The following is an 18,886-nucleotide window of genomic DNA, read 5'->3' as shown; positions in this document are numbered from 1 at the left end:
TTTTAGGGCCTCTTTACACTACATTCAATTTGCAATTTTGATGCGACTTTACAGGCAATTCCGATTTTTGATCCGATTAAACAAGTCCTCCATTCTGCGCTTTTTTTCTGTGTGTTTTCTTCTTGTGTTGCTAGCATATGTGAAAATGGGAATCACAAACCGGAATTGTGATTTGCAGTGTAAAATATAGTTTATAGTGAAACGTTGTAAACTTGCATGCACTAAATGCATGGTACTGAACAGTCTGGTGTAAGTGGATTATGTTACAGTTCTACCAGAAGCAGCTCATTTGTGGTAGATCAGGGTCTACCCCTTTTCACCAGATAGATATTAAACAAGATTTACGTAAATATCCAGCCAATATTGTAATTCTATTTCGAATATCAATCATTGACGCCCTCATTTTTTTTATTTTTATTTTTTTTTAAATTGTTAGATTCAATGTTTTTATTGAATGTAACGCCCAATATTTAAAAAAAATTGCATAGCATGTGGCCAGCTAAAATAAGGAATAATGAGAACTAGAAAATTGTGTTCTTTCTTATAATGGTAGCAGTAGGGTATTGTACCGTGTTAGCCATCAGTAAAAGCAAGAAGTTTTATATCAGGATGATACCATTTATGCAAACTAACAGGATATAAGCCAGACGAAGGCTGCAAGGCCGAAAGCTTGCTTATTTTTATTCATTTTTAGTTAGCCAATAAATGGTATCATCCTGATATAAAACTTCTTTCTTATAATGGAATATTGGTTGCTTGTAATTCTGTCAATATTTATGGTCTTTGCTATTAATCTGCAGTACATATTCATATTGATAACAGTCAGGTGCTGTTACCAATATGAAAAAGTCAGGCCTTTTACCTTGCTATAAACACACTTATCTAGAATTTCAGTTTTCAAAGGTTGTCTGGTGTGCTGGTTTGACCTATTTGTTTCTTATTTCTCTTTAGGGACTATTTAGGGACTACAGTTCTGAGATTTAGTTATAATCACTTTTACCTGCTATATTCCTGCTTGTGTTTTGGATTTTCTGCTGGCCTATTGTGTTTCCCTGTCATGTCACTGCTTGGACTGATATTTCTTTACACAGATTTCAAGTGAGATGTAACTAAAGCTTTTCAAATTCACACTTGTATGATGTTTGCCTATGCAGGTTAGCCAGTGGACCAGGCTCTGTGAGATCAGCATTCCTTTGGCTGTGGAGAAGTTTCTACAAGAGCCATCTGCTGTCATTCCACCAGAGATTCTCCAATTTGAAAAAAAGCTAGGTGAACCAGTTAGGGTCCACAATGATGATAAACTAAGGAGACAGAAGATGCAGCAGCAAATGAAGTCCAATGGAAATACAGGTGGACAAGAAAGGAAACCTGAGTATTCAGAAGGCACTTTGCAAACAACACCCAGCCTAGAACTGGCAGCAGCACTGTCTAAATTGAGTATCCAAGAAGAAACATTGAGAAGCACAAGAGAACCTTCTTACATCAGGAAAGCGAAGAACACAGACCTTCCCCCTCTAGAGCATGTGTTTGCTGAAGGCCTTTACTTCACACTTACAGATGTGGTCCTGATACCATGTATCCATCTGTTCTTGGTAAGAGATATAGTCAAGTGTTTCTGAAAACATTGCAGTATAATTCAAACATGGGCCTTAGAGAGAAATACAGAGAAATGTCCCTTGTTAAAGTTTTGAAAAAAAAATGTATGATTTAGAAATCTCTTGTTCTGCTGATGCAGTAGGAAGCCAGTCTTCTAAACATGGCCATGCATGATCAAGTGCCACGATCTCCAGTGGCCACATAAAGGGTCAAGTGTTGCTTTCGGAACTTTTTTTCCAGACAGGGTAGCTGGCCTCCTGCTGAGCAAAACAGTTTTCACTTGAGTTATCAGGTAATTAAGAGAAGTTGTTATATGAAACATCCTGAACAGTGTAGGCCATTGTTCCTTTTGAGGGGTTCACCTTTAAACATCACCTCTGTTTGCTCAGTTTACACCATATCTGTTGCTTTATAAAAAAAATCTTGCAAGAAGCTATATCTGATGAGCTTTTGCGGCTAATGTCAGTTTACCTTTATTAGTAGTACAGGTTTTCAGTGTATTCTCACAATTTACCAGAATCACTAGTTCTACTAGCATCATCTAGTGCAGGGGTCCCCAACCTTTTCCGGCCCGGGGACCACTTACTGACCAAATTTTTCTCCGAGGCCCGGGGGGGGGGGGGGGGGGGGGGGGTTGTGTATTGCGCGCGCGACCTAGTGGACAGTGTCGTGCGCAGCGGGTTATGGGGGAGGGGCTGGGGTGGGCGGCATAGCTAGCATAGTTGCCTCAGTATAGGGAGTTTAGTTGCCCCAGTATGGCTAGTATAGTTACCCCAGTGTAGCTAGTATAGTGCCCCAGTATAGCTTGTATTGACCAGTATAGCTAGTATAGTCCCAGTATGGATCGGTAGTGCCCTAGTATAGCTAATATAGTGTCCAGTATGGGTAGGTAGTGCCCCAGTATAGCTAGTAAAGTGCACAGTATAGTGCCCCAGTATGGCTAATAAAGTGCCCAGCATGGCTAGGCTAGTATAGTTACCCCAGTATAGCTAGTATAGTGCCCCAGTATGGCTAGTAAAGTGCCCAGCATGGCTAGTATGGTTACCCTAGTATGGCTAGTAAAGTGCCCCAGCATGGCTAGTATAGTGCCCCAGCATGGCTAGTATAGTGCCCCAGCATGGCTAGTATAGTGCCCCAGCATGGCTAGTACAGTGCCCCAGCATGGCTAGTATAGTGCCCAGCATGACTAGTATAGTGCCCAGCATGGCTAGTATAGTGCCCAGCATGGCTAGTATAGTGCCCAGCTATAGCTAGTATAGTGCCCAGCATGGCTAGTATAATGCCCCAGCATGGCTAGTATAGTGCCCAGCATGGCTGGTATAGTGGCCCAGCTATAGCTAGTATAGTGTCCCAGCATGGCTAGTATAGTGCCCCGCATGGCTAGTATAATGCCCCAGCATGGCTAGTATAGTGCCCAGTATGGCTAGTATAGTGGCCCAGCTATAGCTAGTATAGTGTCCCAGCATGGCTAGTATAGTGCCCCGCATGGCTAGTATAATGCCCCAGCATGGCTAGTATAGTGCCCAGCATGGCTAGTATAGTGTCCCAGCATGGCTAGTATAGTGCCCCGCATGGCTAGTATAATGCCCCAGCATGGCTAGTATAGTGGCCCAGCTATAGCTAGTATAGTGCCCAGTATGCGGAAATGGTGCGGCCGCCGCTTCTGTTACCTTATGAGCGGGCGGGCGGGCGGCCGCTTCCGGATTCCCCCATGCCCGCTCTCCTCCATAAAGTACTATCTCCTCCTATAACAGCAGCGCGTCTTGCGTCTGCTGTAAGGAGGGAAGGAGGCGGGGCAGCGGTTCCCATGGTAGCGGCGATGCATATCACCGCTACAGGAAGCCGCTGCCCCGCCTCCTTCCCTCCTTACAGCAGACGCAAGACGCGCTGCTGTTATAGGAGGAGATAGTACTTCATGGAGGAAAGCGCGCATGGGGGAATCCGGAAGCGGCCGCCCGCTCATAAAGTAACAGAAGCGGCGGCCGCGGGGGGGAGGGGCAAGATGACAGACCCGCCGCGGCTCGGCTGGACACTGCCAACGGACCGGCAGTGGGCCGCGGCCTGGTGGTTGGGAACCCCTGATCTAGTGTAAGCCTGTTAAAGAGACACTGAAGCGAAAAAAAAAATGATGATATTATGATTTGTATGTGTAGTACAGCTAAGAAATAAAACATTAAAATCAGATACATCAGTCTAATTGTTTCCAGTACAGGAAGAGTTGAGAAACTCCAGTTGTTATCTCTATGCAAACAAGCCATTAAGCTCTCCGACTAAGTCTTAAGCCTCATCTACACGAGTAGATGAGGCTCCGATGTGCCTTATCAATCGAGCCGCTGATGACAGGACGGATCTTGCTTCCGCCGATTCCCTGCTCGCTCCCCGCGAGGGGACAATGGCAGGGAATCGAGCAGAAGATAAGTGGCACCGGCGGGGACGAGCGGGGAATCGAATCCGGCGCGCGCGCGGGGACGCGGAAGAGGCGTTCTGAGTGATGTGCAGTGTTAGTTTACCGCCACACATAGCGTTTTGCATTTTGGACAAAAAGTTCCATTTTGGTCTCATCTGACCAGAGCAACTTCTTCCACATGTTTGCTGCGTGCCCCAAATGGCTTGTGGCAAACTGCAAACGGGACTTCTTATGCTTTCTGTTCACAATGGCTTTCTTCTTGCCACTCTTCCATAAAGGCCAACTTTGTGCAGGGCACGATTAATAGTCGTCCTATGGACAGATTCCCCCACCTGAGCTGTAGATCTCTCCAGCTCTTCCAGAGTTACCATGGGCCTCTTGACTGCATTTATGATCAGCGCTCTCCTTGTTCGGACTGTGAGTTTAGGTGGACGCAGATTACACACAGGTGCACTCTATTTAGTCATTAGCACTCATCAGGCAATGTCTATGGGCAACTGACTACACTCAGACAAAAGGGGGCTGAATAATTATGCACACCCCAGTTTGCAGTTATTGATTTGTAAAAAATGTTTGGAATCATGTATGATTTTCGATCCACTTCTCACGTGTACACCACTTTGTGTTGGTCTTTCACGTGGAATTCCAATAAAATTGATTCATGTTTGTGGCAGTAATATGACAAAATGTGGAAAACTTCAAGGGGGCCGAATACTTTTGCAAGCCACTGTATATAGCTGTTATGATATATAATTATTAAATCATATTGTTGTGCCCTAATAACTCATGTTAATCAATGGGCTAGTACACACTTAATATGTTGTTCGCGCGCAGAAAAAAAACTGACATTCTGCATCCTGATTCTGCACATTTGGTCAGTTTTCTCTATCAACTACATCAGCTGCTGTGAAAAAACGCGTGCGTTTTCCTGCATAGACACACTTGGTGTGCAGAAAAAGTATGCAGGAAAACGCGCACAGAAAACTGAAAGACAAGTGTGTTCCCTGCCTGAAAGTATAGTCACGTCCAAATTTTTTTACGCTACCATCAATGGCTTCGCAATAGAGATGGTCAATGAGGTGCAAATAATTCCAGATTCCATGAAAATTGTATGCGGCTTGGCAATGAAGAATAGATATTGGCAGCCACAACAGTTTCAGGGATGTTGGGTATGGGGGGGGAGTTGTTAGTATTAGGCATAGTTAGGGGGTTGGTTAGTGTTAGGCATAGATGCAGGGAAAATAAGATAAGATGATAGTAGAATACTGTACAATATACAATATTGTACCCCCAGTGTCCAACTAAAACCTTTGGAGCCAGAGCTTTCTGTCATGCTGCCCCTACCCTCTGGAATGCCTTACCAAACTTAATCAAGACAGCTCCTACCCTGGAGACGTTTAAATCAAAACTGGAAAACCTCCTGTTTAGTCATTTATGATCACTTACCTTTTTCCCCTGCATACATCAAATTATGTACTGATGTGAGACAAGCTTATGCGCTTTGGGTCCTATGGGAGAAAAGTGCATTAGAAATGTTTTGTTGTTGTTGTAGTACTATCCACGATAGCTAACATTGTACTATTCAGAATAGCACTAGGAGAATAGCGTTAATATTACCGATATACCATCTGCAATACTCACTCCCTAATTTCCTTGCGGTTTTATTAAATATACACTCTCCATTGGCTGGAGTAGTGGCTGGATAGTGTACTGGTTAAGGGCACCGCCTTTGACATGGGAGACCAGGGTTTGAATCCTGGCTAGGGTCAGTACCTATTCAGTAAGGAATTCAAGGCAAGACTCCCTAACACTGCAGGGTGGCCTCTTGAACGCGTCCCAGTGGCTGCAGCTCTTGAGCACTTTGAGTCCAACAGGAGAAAAGCGCGATACAAATGTTCATATTATTATTATTATTATAAGACAGGGAGATGTAAATCGTGAACTGTGAAATGTTTATTTCTTTTCACTTGTAGGGCCTGCTATTATCTTCTTTACAGACACAACTACAAGTTCTTCTCAATGTATTTTTACCAGACAAAACGCTTACCTTTTCCCCTAAATTTTCTGTGCAGTGCAGTGTTCTGTCCACCCCGTCATGTTTTCTGCAGCTGTAGGGGGCTATTAGCCTGACCCCAGTGCTGGGAGAGCTGGGACACACTTATAAACTTAACTGACTTTTACATTGACTTAGACAAACAGCAACAATGAGAGAGGTGAAAGTGTACTCGTCACAGCTGTAGGAGTGATAAGTGGTGGACATTCAAGGATTCCGGACAGCAATATTGACTTACGGCAGGAACAAACTCAAGCCTGCTTCAGCTAAAACAAATATATGTTTTGGATGACGTTGCCATTTAAAACCTTCCTGTAAACTTTTCAAGGGAGATTGAAACCCCCTTTGCCCAATGTTAGCTAGCAGTGTTTAGCGTTGCTAGCTAACATTAGGCTAGTGCTAAATATGGAGGTGTGTGTGTGTGTGTGTGTGTGTGTGTGTGTGTGCGTGCGTGCGTGCGTGCGTGCGTTCGTTCGTTCTGGACTGATGGATGACTGAACTTCTAAATTGACTACATACGGTGAGTGAAAAGTGGGGTGAGCTCATTTAGGACCATTTAGGACCTCATTACACAATAGAATGAACATCTGCTACTAGTCAAAGCTACTGAGATGCTATAAGCAGCAATAAGTTGTGAAATTCGGGGGCTAACAACTATAACATGCAAGAGCAGGAACGACTAGTTGTGTCATTTTTAGCAGATGCATTGGATAACATTATTAGCAGCTGCTCAGTATCTTGTAAGCTGCCACTAGTAGCAGCAATCTCATGTGACATGTCCCTTATAGATATCTGCTATAGGAGAGTGATACACCATTTGATGTTTTAATAGATTAGAGGTTAGATTTGTTACAAACTCAATGCTAAACTCCATTATTATTATTAATATTTAAAGTGCCAACATATTCCATTGTGTTGATTACAATTACAAATTTAAACCCTCTTGATCAATTCCTTATCGTTTTATTGAGTAAATATTGAACAGATAAGAACTGATAAGAAATTCCAACTATAAAACACATTCCTAGCAGAAAATGGCTTCTGAGAGCAACAAAGAGATAAAAATGGGAATTTCTTATCATACAGACTCACACTGTAGTCACTTCCTGTCTAAGTCAGGACTAAGTCAGACACTTACATACCTGATATTTAACTCTTCCAGGCAGAGAAAGAAAAAAAGGAACACAGCATAGTTATTTGTGTGCTAGGCACTGTACGTACACATGTATAAAGCGCGGCTGTCACTGTGATTGAGATTTTCTAAAAATGCATCGCATCACTGTGTACAGGTCAGTACAATTTTCCTGATTTTTCAAAAGGCCTTGCGATTTAAAAAAAGCATGAGATTTTAAAAATGCAACCAGTCTGTACTGGCCCTAACTGTAGTTAATAGAATCGCAAGCATAGTGCCGAAAATCGCATTATAGTGGAAGTGTTGTGCGTTGCATCGCCACTTTCGTTTTCAGATGCGATCAGGTTGAGAAGGAGCCCAACAGGTAGATATTGTTGGTTTGCCTGATCTACCACCAATCTATCATGACGTGGCAAGCATTAGCCACTAATTTGAGCCCTGTGAAAACATTCTGCAGCATGCGGATAGTCAAGAGAAAATATTGCATATAAAGCAGCTGAATATGTAAAGACATGATTTCTTTTTCACCTCCATAAATATATTGAAACTAGAATGTATTTTATTTCTCTACATGATTAGTGGTGACCAGTCACCGTTACCCTGAAGATTAGTTTGTCTCCGTGATTGGTGGAGATATGAGTGAAGCCAAACATGAATAATGTTATTGAATTCCATTCTGTCCTATCCCGGACACGTCCCCATCATCAACATACAGCACGGAGGCGTAGTAGTTAGTACTCTCTCTTTGCAGCGCTGTGTCCCTGGTTTGAATCCCAGCCAGGGAACTATCTGCACGCAGTTTGTGTGTTCACCCCGTGTCAGCATGGGTTTCCCCTGGGCACTCCAGTTTCTTCCCACATCCCCAAAACGTACAGATAAGTTAATTGGTTTATTGGCTTCCCCCTAAATTGGCCATAGACTATGATACATACACTACAAGATACAAGCATAGACATATGACTATGGTGGGGAATAGAGTGTGAGCCCCTCTGAGGGAGAGTTAAGTGACAAGACAATATATACTCTGTACAGCGCTGCAGAAGATGTTGGCGCTATATAAATACTAAATAATAATAATAACAATATTATGAAACACGAGGGTGGAGAACAGGTTTTTCTCCTGTAGACAATGTTGCATTTGTTTTTGTAGGTTATTTATTCCTCCTGTATCTGATGGAAGGGCCACAAGATTTCTTGTGTTCTCATGATATATCATATTACATGGAGACATGACAAATCTGATGTGAACTTGGGGGTTATCTCACCAGAACAAGGGCTGGCATGTCTGCTTTGAAAGCAAAGTAGTGCAGACAAAGAGACTCCATAATTACAGCTGATACCTTCTTTGATAATTAGTGGCTTCTGATATTAAATACATATGTTGGCTTAGGTTGCTGTCATGGCTGTTCACCATCACACCTTGCCATGCAACAGCAATGTCTGTATTCTGACATGATGTATTTACAACAGTCAGGTTCATTTAATGTGCTTTAAAGATGTGTCAGGTGTCAAAATAGCAGCCTTCCTTTTATTCACATCAGACCTTGGCATTTCCTTGTTACAAGAAACAATACCTGGATACAGTGTAAAGTTATTTCTAGACTGTAAAGCTGCTCAGTGAGCAGCCGCAGTAAAGAAAATAGTGTTAACCATTAGACTGACGCAGACATCTATAGCTGTTTTGTGTTTTCGCATCCGTAAGCCACAGACGTCTAAAGGCATTTTAGTTCAAAACTACTTCCGCCTGCAGCGGACATCTATAGGCATTTTTGTCTCCCAATATTCTTTTGCCAGGGACATCTAAAAGGCATTCAGTACAAAGTTTTGGCTTAGTGCCAACTTTCTCTTTATGTGAAATATCCAAAAATTCTAACATGCAGAAGTATGCAAACATTAATGCAATTCTAGCGGCTTAAAAATGGACCAATCAACAGCTTTTGCAGCCAGATTTCATTAGTCAATTTTACAATCTATTTTCATAATAATTACCATCATTCTGTATTAGAAGTAGCCTAATTCTCAATCACCTCAAACTTTATTTTCACCTCAATGACATCTTTACTAATGTCGTTTTGGAGATGTTGTTAGCTGCAGTGATAATTAGTTTTTGATGTTTCTTGTGAATGAACCAAACAAACATTCTAAGATACCCAAATGTTTGTGCATAAACTCATGATGAATCCCATGAAATTTTAGATGATCAATTGGAATCCCATCAAGAAAACCGTCTGTCATTCTTTTATGTTCCATACTATAGTAAATTTTAATCTAATTATCGTATCTTAATTATAGTATTGGTCAAATATTTAGTGCTGAAGAAGATGGGGATTTATGAAAGTTATTTGACAAATCTGGTATATAAAGTAAGTAGCATAACCCTTGCACTATCACTACCTCCGGTACAACCAAATAGCATGGATCAAGCTTGTTCAAATCCAGCAGTTATTCAGCAGTTGTGATCATAGCTGCCTCCTCAGGGTCATCACAGCAATGGGCAGCACGGTGGCATAATGGTTTGCACTCTCGCCTTGCAGCACTGGGTCCATCTGTGCAGAGTTTCTATGTTCTCCCCATGTCTGTGTGGATTTCCTCTGGGCACTCCGGTTTCTTCCATCATCCCAAAACCTTATAGGTAAGTTAATTGGCGTTCCCACAAAAAAATGTCCCTTGGCTACAATGGGCGAATAACTATGGTAGGGATTAGATTGTGAACCCTCTGAGCGATGGTTAGGGACAAGACTATACAGTTTGGTAATAGGTAGATAACTATCTCAGTAGCGCTGTTAGTAAAACTTTTTAAATTAATATAAAATGTTAAGAGCCAACACAAACATATAACCTTCATTAATGAAACATTGATTTTAGAACTAGAAAATATTTTTCCAGTACAGCCCACTCACCCAGATACAGGCAGTTATGAGAGGGAACACAAGTGGTTACTACAGTCATGCCCTGCACCTGGAGGAAGCGGGAGGCCCCAAAAACAAACATACTATAGCCCAATTCACGTTTTCTCCTATTTGATATCTTCACGCCTTATCAATAAAATGCTTTTTAAGCCACCAGCAAGCAAGAAAATGCTCAGAATGATTTTGACAATACTTTGTCACCTAGATTTTAGAATTCTGAAAAGTTACCTTAAACAGAAGAGAAAAATGATCTCCTAGGAGAAAACTTAGGAGAAAAAGTGAATTGAATAGGAGCCCATGGCCCATATGCAATTAACTTATTTTTTTTCTCCAGAGTTTCCCAAAAACTAGGTGAAAAAGTACTTTCAGATTATTTATAATATTGTCTTGCTTGTTGGTAGTTTAAAAGGCATTTTATTGGCATGGGCCCATATGCAATTCTCTTTTTCTGCAGTGTTTTTTTTCACAGGAAAATTTTTATAGTATTTTTCCCCAACTTTTGGGTAGTTTTTCAATTGTAATTGCTGAAAAGTTATTTTAAAGAGAAGATGAAAATGATCTCTTAGGAGATAACTTAGGAGAAAAAGTTAAATGCATATGGGCCAAGGTGTGAACATGTCACTCAGGAGAAAACTCAGGAAAAAAGTGAATTGCATATGGGGCCATGTGACAAAATTAATTCCAGTAGGTTTAATAATGTGCAAGGACCAACTCTATCAATTGGTAAGGTTGCTAGAAAATACTGGACTGCCCAAAATTCGGAGTTCGGGACCTCAACATTGACTCACCAGGAGGCGAACACGGTGATTCCAGTGCTGGAGACTTGGGCGCAGCCGGCGCTACCATTGGTTGTAATAGGAATTACGGCTATAGCAGCGCACAGGGAGTAACTTTGGCGCTGTCAGAAGATGGAGCTGAAGTTACTTTTAAAACACAATAATTGCTGGAAGCCGAATTATTTCATTCCCCACTATCCATGGCGGCCTGGAGGAGGAATAGTATTTAGCACGGCCGGGACTGATGCGGCAGCAGGATCAGCCATACCGGCTGTATCCTGTGCCCAAGTCTCCCGCACCATTATCTCTCGTACGCCCCGGAGGGGCCTCTTGTGGCACAGCCATCCCATCCAAAATGGTGAGGAAGTGTGCAGTGTCTGTCTTGTCTTCACTGAATCCCCACTATCCACTTTCAACGTTAACATTTTTACTAGCTCTCTGAAAACATTCACGTTCCAGTCAGTCTACAGTAAATATCTTCAAACAGTGGTGTGGCTTTAAAAGCTGTTACAATATGGCTCTGTTGGATTATATGGGAGAGCCTCCATAATGTACAGTAGAAGCAGTGAGCCTTTAGGTAGGGCAGACACAGACAGACTTTGTTTATTTACACATCAGCAGTAGTAACATACTTTATATTAACTGTTTGGAAGGGCAACCGTGATGCACAGAGATGCTTCACTTTGTTAAAAAACGTATTATCCTTTAAGAACACGTGATGATAAAATTAGATATTGATAGACAGTTAAAGCTGTCAGCTGAAGCCTATACGACAGCAAGGTAGACCATTTCGTGAAAGCTCTGACAGTCTAGTCTGGAAATCTTGACAGCCTGTATTAAAATTTCATCAGCAGAATAAGGGACAAATTATGATGGCATTCCTGAGAAAAATAAGTGGATGCAATTTGATAGTGTTATAATAATAGATGAGTCACATGTCATTTCTAGACAGCTCCCTCTCAAAAACTATGCCTGATGACACACTGTGGTGTGGGACTTTAGAGAAAAGATACACTTCTCTACCTCTGATTTGTCTCAGGCTGACCACATACCGTTATGCTTGATTTTACATTATGTCAGATCACCGGTATTTATACCTAATGAGAAACTGGCCATAAAATGAACCGTCTTCGTTCTTCTGTTTTGACGGATCTTGTACTTATGAGAGGATGTGTCCATTACTTTCCAGGGAGTACACAGATACATTTGGGTTTCTTGTGCTATACCTATTCTTCCTTTCTCTGATTTCTCTTCTTTCAGTAGTTAAGCCAGATGTCACCCCTGGCTTATTGACATGTGTTCAGACATCTAGATTCTGCCTGCACGACTGGCCAGCCTTGCATGTCTTGAGCCATCTTGAGTATCCATTTGATTGGTCATAAATTCAGTAGGTTTTTAAATCAATATACAGAAGACAGAGAGCAGGCACAGTAGGTAGCAGAACAGACCAGCCTTTATTGGGGAAAATGAGAAGTCCCAAACATTGTGGAGCTCCCCCACCTTACAGTTGTTTCTTGGCTCAACACCACAACAACAGAGGCACAAGTTCTCACGCGGGAAGTAGGAAAGCTGGTTGTTTAGGATTGCGTGATAATCTGACAGATCAGATTCAAAGCAAAATGCTTCTATGACATGGTTTAAAACTATGGATTCACTCTCAGTCCACAACGGGGCCAGATTGCAAACAGCCAGCCGGAGTGGTCAGAGCAAGATCCACTCTGGTGACAGGCGGGAAGTTGCTTTCCTGCCGGGCGCTTGATAGCACTTGACACAGGGTCTGAACAGGCCCACCATGGAGTCACAACTGAGCGCGGCTGCAGCTGTGCTAAAGCGCAACATGTTGCGGCTCTCTGCCGCTGGGTAACGCCACCATGGCCTCAATTCACTACGCTTTATCAAACACTTTACTGAACTTTTGATAATTTACCTCATGAGTAAAATCTCATTTTGATTTCACTAAGATGTTATAGATTTATTGAAAGTTTTATCGATAAAACTTTTGATAAATATATAACGCCTTAGTGAATTCAAAATTAGATTTTACCCATGAGGTAAATTATCAAACGTTTGATAAAGTGTTTGATAAAGCTTAGTGAATTGAGGCCATGTGTCAAGCCCTGACATGCATGGTGTTACAAATGTTGCCATTTGGGTATATTTTAATTGCGCCCAAATAGCCTCTCGTATGTACCAGACAGGACGCTGACGTGCTTGACAAGTTTGCAGTTTAGTTATCTGTCTGAAATAGGCCTTATATAGCAATAATTTAAAGATCACCCCCTCCCCCCCCCCAATTCATGCATACATTTATGCTGTTCATTCTTTTATGATCAGTCAAAATTTTCTGCCAATTCCAAACCTTTTTAATGCAATTAAATATCAATATATTGATCAACCTTCTTGACTCGCATTAATCAGTATGTCTGGTACAGTTTGGCGCACCAGTCACTGTGCTTGAATTGGGATACCAGTTGGGTTATGCTCAGCATTATCTCCCTATGAGTTATGATTTACAGGAATGCATATGGCTACCCAGTGATCAAACGCAGACCTTCAATTTTCTGCAAGAAAATTCTGCTTTCTCTCGCTATTTATCTAAATTTGAGTAACTTTAAGAGGTCCTTTTTTCCCAGTTTAGTTAGGTTTGAGTACTTCAAATAAAACTTGAAGTAAAGATGTGTTAAACATTTATGCCAGACATTGCCATGGTAATTCAATTGCATACTAACCCTGAAAGCAATGGGTACAGTATGTTTATTCAATTAGTTGGAAAAGAAAAATCGCTAACCTGTATTGTCTGCAGTAGTAAATATTTAATAGAACTCTGACAGGTCATGTCTGTATACAGATCCACCAAGGCCTTAGGCTCCTAATTACTGAAGACATATACCAACAAAAGAGTACCGTATACGTCTAGAGTTAATATTTATAAAATATAATGATTAGAATTTTGCCTTCATAATAGAGATGGTATTTGCAATAATTAAGCTTTAAATGAGCAACTGTGGTTTCCCATGATGCATTATTCCCACATGTGCTAATCATCAGATTTGCATATGAGGGAGTGATGTATTATGGGAAATCACAGTTGCACACTTAAAGCTGAATTATTACAAATACTTTCTGTTTTAAGAAGCCAAAATTATATTCAGTGTTTCTTTTTATTAAGAGGGCTTTTCTGTCTATTTTAGCCCCTTATATTTTCCTAGTGGTTCTGGGTCACCAAGAGCCTTCTGGGTAGTCTATAAATTATAATGCTGTGTTTGATCTGTGAGTTACGAATCTGTCCAGCCACACATGCAGAGTCTCCTTTAAATCCAGCCTACAAGGCTGACTCCCATTCAACCTCTCTGCCATCTCACCTGCACTCAGTCTGCTAATTAAGATGCTGGCAGCCTGTTTGCATATAGCTAGGATAGGAGGTCAATTTTGACCACTGGTCAGTTTTGAGCATCTGAACTCAAAGTGCATCTGTAACTCTAAGGCCTCAATTCACGGAGCATTATCAAACGTTTATCAAACACTTTATCAAACGTTTGATAATTTACCTCATGGGTAAACTCTCATTTTGAATTCACTAAGGTGTTATATATTTGTTGAACGGTTTTATCAGTAAAACATTCGATAAATATATAACACCTTAGTGAATTTAAAATGAGATTTTACCCATGAGGTAAATTATCAAACGTTTGATAAAGTGTTTGATAAACGTTTGATAATGCTCCGTGCATTGAGGCCTAAGTGTTAAGAAAATACAACAACCAAAATTAGACCAGAATTGAACCAGAAGAGAACAGAAGGAACTGACAGAAAACTCAGCTTCTCTGGTTAGTTGCAAAAATGTTTAAACTAGTGTTTACTATCTGCCTGCTCTCCCCAGCCATCCTCAAATCTCTCCACACACTACATCCCCCTGCTGTCAGCAATATGCTGTACATTTCACCATCCCTTCTATCCACTCCACAGCTCGCCTCTCATGAGATTTTCTTGTACTTACAACCTCACCTTCCTTATCACACTACGTCTAAATATAAGTCTACATCGCAACTACTGCTCCGCTATATCTGCCTACTCCTCCTTATTGTTGCTGGGGACATTTCACCTAACCCTGGACCCCCCCTCCCCCTGCTAATCACACTGTTTGCAATAAATCAAATTTCCCTCCCTCTTACTGTAACCTTATTAATATTCCACTCCTTCCCCCTACTCCCCCTCCTATCTCGGCTGCCCTCTGGAATGCCCGCTCAGTCTGCAACAAACTGCCCTTTATCCATGATCTTTTCATTTCCAATGCTTTCACATTCTTTGGGATCACTGGAACCTGGCTGATCCCTTCTGACACAGTCTCACCTGCCGCCCTCTCCTATGGAGGTTTCCACTTTAGCCACACTCCTAGAAGTGGGAATAAACATGGTGGTGGTGTGGGCATTCTCCTCTCAGATAAATGCTCCTTCAAGCCTCTCACTCCTATTCCCTCTCTCTCCCTGCCGTCCTTTGAAGTCCATGCAGTCCGACTATACTCTCCCTCGAACCTCCAAATTGCAGTTATTTACTGCCCTCCAGGCCCTGCTTCTGTTTTCTTAGATCATTTCTCTGCCTGGCTTCTCCAGTTCCTATCCTCTGACATCCCTACCATCATCATGGGTGATTTTAACATTCCTATTGACACCGATAACACTGTCTCCAAAAAACTTCTATCACTCACTTCCTTCTATGGCTTGTCTCAGTGGTCCTCTACCTCAACCCACACTGATGGCCATACGCTTGACCTCGTATTCACTCGTCTATATTCTGTCACTGACTTTTCTAATGATCCACTACCACTCTCTGACCATAACCTACTTAGCTTATCTCTCTCCTCCTCTTTTCCTACCACCCTGGTACAAGCACGCTCACATATTCGCAGAAACTATCGCAATCTAGACATGCCATCAGTCTCTGATGCCCTGGCACCTCTCCTCACACAATCCTTCACTGACCCAGACTCAGCTGCTATACACTACAACAGGTCCATTACAAAAGTCATGGATGACTTTGCCCCCCCTCGTCAATGCCCGCCCTCACCGTGTCTGTCGCCAACCCTGGATGACCAAAACCACTAAACAGTTAAAAAGATGTTCTAGAGCAGCTGAACGGCGCTGGAGGAAAAGTAACACAAGTGAGGACTTCATCTCATATGAAATTGCCTTGAACAACTTCAGAAATACACTCTCTGTGGCAAAAAAGTCCTATTTTTCTTCCCTAATATCCGCCCATTTACACAATCCAAAACGCTTGTTCAGCACCTTCAACTCCGTTCTCCATCCCCCTCCTCCTTCATCTTGCTTATCAGCTGAAGAATTTGCAACATACTTCACTGATAAAATTGACAAAATCAGAAGTTAATTCTCCACGTAGCCCTCAAATCCCACCTCCACACCTCTCATTGACTGCTCTCTAAGGCCTGGTGCACACCAGAGGAGTTTTTCTGAGCGTTTTGAGTTTTTAAATCTGCTGCTAATGTTATCCTATGTGTCTGTGCACACTGGAGCAATGAGGTTTTGTAAAAAAAAAAAGCATAGCATTACATTGGGAAGAGCTTTTAGAGGTTTCAAAAGCTCTTCCCAATGTAATGCTATGGGTTTTTTTACAAAACTTCATTGCTCCAGTGTGCACAGACACATAGGATAACATTAGCAGCAGATTTAAAAACTCAAAACGCTCAGAAAAACTCTTTTGGTGTGCACCAGGCCTAACTGCCTTCTCTCCACTCTCTGAACACTCTCTGTCCTCTGTAATTGCCTACTTGATCAGTTCCAGTCTGGCTTTCGCTCTAACCACTCCACGGAAACAGCCCTTACCAAAGTGGCCAATGACCTTCTTACAGCCAAATCCAAAGGTCAATTTTTCATACTCATCCTTCTTGACCTGTCATCAGCATTTGACACCTTACTCCTACAAATACTTTCAAATGTAGGAATAAAGGGCCTTGCTCTCACATGGTTATCTTCCTACCTCTCGGGAAGGTCCTTCACAGTCCTACTCAGATCAAATCTCTTCTCTTCATGCTTTGTCTGTCGGGGTTCCTCAAGGCTCTGTCCTTGGTCCTCTCCTCTTTTCCATCTACATGCACGGTCTTGGTGATTTAATCAACTCATTCGGGTTTCAATACCACCTCTATGCAGATGATACACAACTGTACCTCTCTGCCCCAGACCTTAACTCCCTCCTTAAACGTGTTCCTGACTGCTTGTCTGCTATAACCTCCTTCATGTCCTCTCGCTTCCTAAAACTTAATATGAGTAAAACTGGACTAATCATTTTTCCACCGTCTCTGTCCACCTCCCTGCCTGAAGTAACAATAAATGTTAATAACACTCCCATAACTTCAGTTCCCAAAGCTCGGTGCTTGGGGATGATATTCGACTCATCTCTCTCTTTTATTCCTCATGTTCACTCCATAACCAGCTCCTGCCATCTCCAACTCAAAAACATATCTCGCATCCGTCCTTTTCTCACTCAAGACACAACGAAAATGTTAATACATGCTCTTATAATTTCTCGTCTGGACTACTGCAACATACTACTCTGTGGACTACCTTCTAACAGACTGGCCCCGCTCCAGTCGGTACTGAACTCAGCTGCTCGTCTCATTCATCTTTCTTCCTCTGCCGACCCTCTTTGTCAAGGTCTTCACTGGCTGCAAATTAACCAGAGGATTCAGTTCAAACTCCTAACCCTAACCTACAAAGCTCTCCACAATCTCTCTCCCCGGTACATATCCTCACTAATTTCCAGATACAAACCCAATCGCAATCTCAGATCGGCACATGATCTTCTGTTGTCCTCCTCTAGAATCAAATCCTCACATTCACGTTTACAAGACTTCGCACGCGCTTCACCCCTCCTCTGGAATGCCCTCCCTCAACACATCCGTCACTCGCCAACCTTTGTTGCCTTTAAACGCTCTCTAAAAACACACTTGTTCCGACAAGCATATGCGCTACCTTAGGCCACTTCCCTTTGTCCAATTCTATAATTTGTTTTTGTATCATTCTTTGTATTTTGTCACTAATTATGTATCTTGTATTTTGGTGTACACCATTGTCTGTATAATTATGTACCCCATGTTTGTTTCTTACGTTGTACAACGCCACGGAATATGTTGGCGCTTTATAAATCATGAATAATAATGACTTTGTAGTTTGTTATGGAAAACCTCCATTACTCCGCTACTGATCCCAGTATTCCCTGTAGTGATTTGATAATTGTATATTGTATAAGTACTCACTACACTCTCTCATGTGAAGTTTAAGAAAACAAATGCGATTTGTTTTTTGTTTTTTTACTTTTTTCAAAAGAAAAAGTAATATACAACATGCTGGACCTTTATGTTTTATATTATAATGTACTTAAATATAGACTGAGCTAAGCATTGTTAGTCAGAAAAGGATTAGAGAATTAAATGGTAATATGATAGCTCCATGGCCCACCTGAGTAGATGTAGCCTTCCACATTCAATTCTATATGGACTTAATTTGACAGCCATCTGCTCTGCCAAAGCCTTTCATAGTGTTTGGTTTGTGGGGCTCAGCATTGCCAACAACATCTAGTGCTGCGTTTCAGCTCTAGCGCCCTAACATAACACGCAGGTAAATGATCAGAAAGAGGGCTGATTTTGGTATTTCTCACCTTTGATGCTGATGTTGCTATAAAGGTTTATAACAATTTGCTAAAAGAAAAAAGCTTGCGTGCAGAAAAAAAATGTTCAATTTCCCTATTTGCCTTTTGTAAGTCGCAGCACCAGCTGTCAGCCTAATAAGCTATCCCAGGAAATCCACTTTTATTGTGCTGTCTAAACATCACCTGCCTCAGCTCCTGTAGGGTATTCGTGACATGTCTGAAAAGTTCATTGCTTACAAAAAGCATACACCAAAGTTAATAGACTGTGAAAGCAAATATGAAAGTTTTTTTCTCTATAACAGTAACTGCTTTTCAGCATTAAGGTTCATATTTGCAAGCAGTGCAATGACA

General features: G+C 41.7%; 1 protein-coding gene across 4 annotated transcripts in view; it reads left to right on the top strand.

The window, feature by feature from the left end:
• Positions 1-18,886, top strand: part of GSTCD (glutathione S-transferase C-terminal domain containing) — a 186,279-nt gene that overhangs the window by 48,856 nt on the left and 118,537 nt on the right. For all 4 annotated transcript variants that reach the window (XM_068231343.1, XM_068231352.1, XM_068231367.1 and 1 more), the window contains one exon: positions 1,155-1,592. In XM_068231343.1, coding sequence (XP_068087444.1) covers positions 1,155-1,592 — 438 coding nt within the window. The remainder of the gene's footprint in view (positions 1-1,154; positions 1,593-18,886) is intronic.

This window comes from Hyperolius riggenbachi, chromosome 1, assembly GCF_040937935.1.
Source record: "Hyperolius riggenbachi isolate aHypRig1 chromosome 1, aHypRig1.pri, whole genome shotgun sequence".
Taxonomy (NCBI): Eukaryota; Metazoa; Chordata; class Amphibia; order Anura; family Hyperoliidae; genus Hyperolius; species Hyperolius riggenbachi.
The sequence above is the reverse complement of the archived record's forward strand: the minus strand, read 5'-3'. Positions and strand labels throughout refer to the sequence as shown.